Source organism: Dendrobium catenatum, unplaced genomic scaffold, assembly GCF_001605985.2.
Source record: "Dendrobium catenatum unplaced genomic scaffold, ASM160598v2 fragScaff_scaffold_743, whole genome shotgun sequence".
NCBI lineage: Eukaryota > Viridiplantae > Streptophyta > Magnoliopsida > Asparagales > Orchidaceae > Dendrobium > Dendrobium catenatum.
Window position 1 is genome coordinate 643130 of NW_021319205.1, and position 7003 is coordinate 650132.

Below are 7003 nucleotides of genomic sequence, written 5' to 3' on the forward strand. Positions count from 1 at the left end.
CTGCTGACTCCGCCTTATTGTTCGGAGACCATTTAAAAGTTTTTTTTTTTTTAATTAGGCACAAATGCCTATTTACATTAATATAATTAAAAAATTACAACAAATATAAGAAAAACATACAAATCCTATATACAAAGTCGAAATTAAAATGCTTAATAAAAGCAAAGAAAACTAACAATCAGCTTAGGATAAATCCAAACAACACATAGTGAACAAGTACAAGAAGAGGAATAAACATATATCCAAGCTCCAATATAGTCATCTAGAATGGCCACATAAGACCACAACAAATAGGTATCCAAGCTCCAACATAGCCATCGAGAATGGACACAAAAGACAGCAACAAACAGATCACACCATTAAGCCAATTCCCTCAAACTAGTAATAGAGATCCAAGCTCCAATATAGCCATTGAGAATGGCCAGGGGCAAGAACCACGTGGCCGCCAGGGGGGCAATTGCCCCCCTAAAAAAAATAAAAATATATTTTTTCTATGGATATTTAGGTAATTTGTTCCCCTCCATCCTTTTTTTACTCTTTATTATAGGAGTTTTTAGGTAATTGCCCCCTCTAAGAAAATTAAAATACTATTATCTTTATGTGGTTGCCTCTTAACATAATTAAACACATTGTGTAGAGATGTTATTTATAAATCCCCCCCCCCTCCCCTAAGAATCAAGGCCGGTTCCGCCCCTGAGAATGGCCATATAAGGAAGTATAAATAGGTATCCAAGCTCCAATATAGTCACAATGAATGGCCAGATCAAACAACAACAAACATGTATCCAAGCTCTAATATAGCCACCGAGAATAAACACAAAAGAATGCAACAAATAGACCATGTCATTCAACCAATTTCCTCAAACCAATAATCTAAAACAAACATGCACAAGCTTCAATATAGCCACTAACAATTGACCAATTCCTCGAAGAGGAACATGAAACCTAAGCAAAGTCAGATAGGATGCCGGCAATTAGATATCCAAGCATGTCATCTTCCAAATTCCCTTAAACCGGCATTTAAAGAACAAAAACGGATTTTAATGTTCCGATTTCTATAGAAAACGGAAACCAATTTAAATGTGTTACTTGAAACTCCGTATTCATTCCTTTCTAAATTAATTTGATAACGTACTTCCACTTCTTAATTTGGTATAAAATTTGCTCTTTTTATAATTTGGTCTATTATCAAATATATTAATAAGTAGCAAAATGTGAATTTAATTGATAAATCTATCAAATAAAAAAAAACATTTTAACAAATATAAATAAGTAGCTTATACTCATGAATAAAAACCATCTAATACATAAAAGAACACGACTTCATATAATCACGCATTAATCAAAATTATAACCAAGTCTTAAATGAACACACATTTATCATTTCTTAACAAATTTATTCATAACCTTAGAATGATATTATTAATGATTACAAATGGATAAAATACCAAGCTATTCATGGTTGTTTATTTATCAGTTGAATTTTTATAAAATTATTGAAATTTTTTTTTGTTTGTTTTTTTGGAATATTTAAGTGAACTAAGACAAATTCATGCACACATCATATATGCAAGATTCGAACCTAAAACCTTGTGGTTGGTAGTCAAAATTTTCAACCAACAAATGAAGATGAGCTGCGTGACCTACTCATTGAGTAGCTTGTTGATCCAGAGAGTGGACCATGAGCTAGAAGATTGCAGCCAAGTGTGAAGGCAACATTGCAAAGTCGAGGGAATACAAAACAGGCCTCAAGAACTCAGTGAAGTTAAGAGAAACACTTCACCTCTGGTGAAGAAAACTGTCTCTTCAATCTCAGCTCTCATACTAGTTGATTTATTTGACATATTTATGTTTTAGAAGAAATTGAAAATAAATTTTTGAAAATATAATGATTTGAACCACCGGACTTCACTTACAAGTTTTCATAATGTTTGTTTAGGGCTTCTTTTGAGATAATTTTTTTATTGCTTTTTAAAATAATTTTTTAGTAAAAAAAAAATTGAAATGAAAATTTTTATATTGAAGAGTTGTTTCATAAAGCAGTAAGAAAGTTACCCATAATAAAACTTAAGAGATAAGTTTCTTGATTGCTGATTGATTAATGTTGATATGCACTTTGCTAATGAAGTTCAACTTTTGGGCAATGAGCAAAAGACTTTGGTTTGAAAAGTTGCTTGCTAATGATTTGTTAGTATCCTTCAATATTAGATTTATACGATTACAAAAAAAAAAAAAAAGATTCATACAATTGCACATGACATGCTTTCTCTTGTTCATAAAATTTACAAGAATTGAAGATAAATTTATAATGTAATACAATTTTTAAATACATAGATAAAATACTATAAATTACCAACATGTAAGACTATAACCATTAATTATCAATAGCCAATCGCATCATAATCTCTTTCATTTCTTTTTTAGTATAAAAAATTTTGAACTAAAAATTGCTTCAAAATGCAATAAGAAAACTATCCCAAACAATACCTTTATTGCTATTTCTTTTTTTTTTTCAAATAGAGGAACTCTTATATCATGATAAAATGAGGATTGCATATTGTTCAATTAGCTCTAATGTTATCTTCTAAGTTCTCCACCTTCACTACATTGAAAGAGATATATATATATATATATTATTGATGTATAATTTAACCCCCTTAAAAAAATTCTCTTAAAAAATCATGTCTCTTTTTTTTTTCAAATTATGAATACATAAAATGAATCATATGACATTTCATCTACACAGCTCACCTTGCTCTATTGATTGAAAGCTTTGACTACCAACAAAGAGGTCTTGAGTTCAAGGCTTATGTATACGATGTATGTGAATCTGCTCCATTCATTATTAATACAATCAAAGCTTTTTAATCTTCTTGTATTTAATTATATTACTCCTTTTAAATACATTCCAAAATGACCAAATTATACACATCCACCTCACATTAGCATAAATCATACTAATAACAAAAAATTATATTAGAAGTTTACAATGAAAGAGTAAGAACAAAATAATGACCAACAGGCACTCAAAATTCTTCAGTACACTTCTCATAAACAATATAGTATGAATTTTAAATGCAACACTCCTGCTTGTCTAAATGGGATAGATAGATAATCATTCAACAAGAATTTGATTCTGTTTGCTATTTCTCCTATTTTAGCCTAACAAAAACTCTTTCATTCAAGCTACCATCCTGTTTCAATGCTAAGTGACTATCTCATATGTCAGACAGAAGAAAGTTCCCTGTAAGTGATACCTACAAAAGTTGAGTTATAAATATGTCAGTCTATTATCTTTTATTAAAAAAGGGTACTATTCGATTTTGTTAAATAGCTACCTTTTCTCCCAATTTGAATGGAGGGAGACCTTTGTAAGGGCATCCACTACATCTGAATGCATCCCCTAGTCCACACTGCAATGACCATAGAGTTTGGCGTCGATATAGTATTATAAACTTATAACAGCAGCATTTTGGAGTGGACATCTACCACTCAAAATTTAGGTTTCGTTTGAGACGGCTTTATTTCTACTTCTTAAAGCAGCTTCTTAATATAAACATTTAAATTTTTGTACTAGGAAGCTGCTTTAAGAAGCAATAAAAAAGCCGTGGGTTTTGTTTGAGACAACTTTCTTACTGCTTCTTAAGCAGCTTTCTAGTAAAAAAAAGCTTAATTTTTGTGCAAGAAAGCTGTTTTAAGAAGTACTAAGAAATATGTCCCGAATAAAACCTTAATTTGAAACTCTAGGAACGATTTCGATGGACTAGTGAAAACCAAGAACTTACACTGCCACAAGCAGATTGAGGATTATTTATCTGCTCCACAGTTAACCCCAGCTGCACTTTTTGCTCAGCCTCAGCTCTCCCACAAGTGCAATTTTTGCAAGCTTTCCTAGTGCTCCCAACTTCACAGTCACTAACTGCGCACATATAGTAGCCATCAGAATGATAAGTACAAGTATCACAAACCATTAAGAAAAATGTCAATCGAACCAGCTGGTATTTGTGGTTTCTTCAGGTCCTCCTCCGTAAGGAGACTATCTTCATCTATAAGGTCGGATTCCTCATCTATCATAAGCTTGGGAAGAGCCTTTGTTGCTTTCTTGAGAACAAAAGAAGACCCCATTGACCATGAAGCTTTTTTCCCAATAATCTACAAGAGTTTATGATTGATTTCAAGGTGGAGCAGAGGGTTCATCTAGTTTGAAATGTATTTATTAGGAGTGTTAATATTTGACATGACCTGAAAATCTGACTCGAACCCGACCCAAAAATCTTGGGTTAGGGTTAACCCGGATCACGAAATGGGTCGGGTTCGGGTTCAACAATTCAATCTATTTCAAAAATTGGGACGGGTTTGAGTTGACCATTTGACCTGAAATTAACCCAAAAACCCGCTTTTTGACACGAAAAAACGAGATTGAACAATTTTGACCCGAAAAGCGAAGACTAACCCATTTTTTTGATCGAAAAAGTAGCAATTTTTTAATGGTCCTAGGGCATTTGGGTTGTGTCGGGTTGACCCGGACCTGAAGCGGGTCAAGTTCGGGTCCGAAAAACCAACCCGTTTGCAAAAAAACAGGTCAAGTTTGGGTTGACCCGAATAGTGCCAGGTCAGTTTCGGGTTCGACTCGAACCCAAAATTGACACCCCTAAAATTTATCTACAAATAACAGACAAGTATTCAAAAAGCTTACCGTCAGAGAATATGAGCCATCCAAGACCAAGACTGGTTTAGACTCCAACGGCATCACATCGACAAATCCTGCTACGAGTAATTTGCGCTCTAGCGAGGTCTGTTATTCAAACAAAAAAAAATCATTTACGAGCAATTCAAAACAACCAAATAAAGTAATCGACAATAATAATTCACAAGATATATAGAAATAACCTGACTCAAGTGCTCACTGGACTTCAGAGACAACTGAACAACAATCTTTCCACTGGATTTAAGAACTCTATTTATCTCTTCAAGCCACTGCTCATTAACAATATCAGGTATTTGAAGAACGGAGATAATGACATCCAAGGATGCGGACTCAATTGGCAACTTCCCCACTGTAATAACATCACCATCAATTGTGTAACTTCGCATATAAACAGTTTCTCACGCGAGCAAACAATAACAAAATCATATAAGTTTTCAATGATAATAATAATAAAACAGAGAATATCCGCAATATATAGAATCCCATCATCAAACTTGATCCCGGATGACCAAAAAATAAACAGGATTTTCAATCAACAAATCATGCTAAGTTCATGGCGGCAAGAGAGAGACCAATTAAAGAATAAATTAAAATTATAAAAAATAAATTATGAACTCTTTCTAAAAATTATCAATAAAAAGGGTAAAAAGGAGAAATTTCAGAAGCAAACATGCAGGACAAAAAAAACTCACGAAGGGTATTGCATTGGGTGATAACAAGGACGTCATCTTCGGCGACTGGGGCGCTCCCTGAGTTCACGAACGAGGATAGTACCTCCCGTATAGGAACCGCTACAAGATCTGTGAGAAAAAGCGCGCTCGGCTTCCAGCCAATCTTCTCCTGCAACAGAACAGTAGCGTAAGAAATCTCATATTTTCTAGATCGCTCAAAACCCCTCAAGAAACGACCAACATCTGAAGGAATTCTAGCATTCCAGAAATCGTGCAAAAAAAAAGAAGAAATTTGAACATTTCTTGAAACCCTAACATATACAGAAAGGGGAAAAGGAGGCGAATGCATCAGATCTGTATCCTGATATGCCAAAAAAGTACTCACCATTTGAAGCTAGGGAGATGATCGAGCGGCCAAAAGAAACCCTAGGGCCTGTTTGGATGAAGGATTTAGGCGCAAGATTTAAGCTAAATCCTGCCAAATGCCAAAAAATGCAAAGTCAAAATCTCACGGAAAGTCTGTTTAGTTTCGGATTTGAAGCAGGTTTTACGGTAAATCTTGCCAAACCGGAAAAATGGGCATTTAAATCTCAAGGCAAATTAAATCCTCCGTTTTCCCTTTTTTTGGCGGATTTACGGGATTTAGCCGAAGAAGCGCGCGAAAGGGAAAAAGTATGTTACCGTCGCAACAAGCGATCTCCCGTCGTCGTCGAAGGAGGTAAAGAACGTCGTCTAAGGAGGCGAAGAACGTCGTCGAAGAAGGCAAAGGAAGAACGTTGTCTGTCTGTGTAACTTCCGATCCGACTCGTTCGAGGAGAGCTTTCGGAACTCTTACGTGGTGGACAAGGAAAACGATACGAAGAAGAAAAGTAAACCCTGCCTCCTGCCTAAGAAGTGAATAAATAAATAATTATAAAATTAATTAAATAGTATGTAATTAATTTTAAATAATAATAAAAATATTAATTAATGAATTACCAATTTAATTGATTAGTGATAGAATACGTAAATAATTAATTATTTAATTAATAGTCTACTTATTAATTAAAAATGATTTAAATTCTACATAAATAATTAATTAAATTAACTTCTAATTAATATGCAACTAATATTAAAATCTAAATTAAATTTTAAATGCAAATTAAATTTCAAGTATAAATTAAATTTAAATTCTTAACGAACTAATAATCTTAAATCATGGATTATGTTGCTAAATAATTTCATAGAATTTAATACTTATATTGCCAAATAATTATTGTGAATTTTACACAAGATTTATTAAATCCTACTTGTTGCCCAACAACCCCAAAGCCTCACTTCATGGCATTTTTTTACATTTTTGTCGTAAATCCTATATTTCTTAAACCCAATTTTTTGCAGATTTTTTAATTTAGCGAAAGAATTGCACGAAATTGGAGAAATATATTACCATTGCGGTGAGCTCTTGTAGTGACATTCGATTCCACAAGAACAACGTCGGAGGAGGAGGCGTAGAAGCTTTAAATCTTTTAGAACTCTACTCATGTGAAACATGGTAACAATGAATAAGTGCACAAGAGCAAAAGAAAAATCTAAAAGGGCAATGGAAAGCGACTTATTCAAAGCTTTACCTCACGTGAACCAA

At 33.5% G+C, this 7003-nt stretch overlaps 1 protein-coding gene across 1 annotated transcript; it reads right to left on the reverse strand.

Moving 5' to 3' along the window:
• Nucleotides 1-2942: 2942 nt before the first annotated feature.
• Nucleotides 2943-6250, reverse strand: LOC110097484 (anamorsin homolog). Its single transcript, XM_020823860.2, has 9 exons — nucleotides 6061-6250; nucleotides 5765-5854; nucleotides 5401-5548; nucleotides 4891-5057; nucleotides 4697-4795; nucleotides 3993-4152; nucleotides 3786-3919; nucleotides 3339-3413; nucleotides 2943-3257 (listed from the first exon to the last, which is right to left on the reverse strand). Exons 2-9 carry the CDS (start codon nucleotides 5765-5767, stop codon nucleotides 3219-3221), a joined length of 825 nt encoding a protein of 274 aa, XP_020679519.1. The 5' UTR covers nucleotides 5768-5854; nucleotides 6061-6250; the 3' UTR covers nucleotides 2943-3218.
• Between the last annotated feature and the right edge of the window lie 753 nt (nucleotides 6251-7003).

Excerpts from the sequence above, each read along its gene's own strand:
- LOC110097484 (XM_020823860.2), bottom strand. Across the intron at positions 4,796-4,890 it reads CCAGTGAGCACTTGAGTCAG|ACCTCGCTAGAGCGCAAATT; the intron begins GTTATTTCTATA and ends TTTGAATAACAG. Across the intron at positions 3,920-3,992 it reads GAAACCACAAATACCAGCTG|TTAGTGACTGTGAAGTTGGG; the intron begins GTTCGATTGACA and ends ATATGTGCGCAG.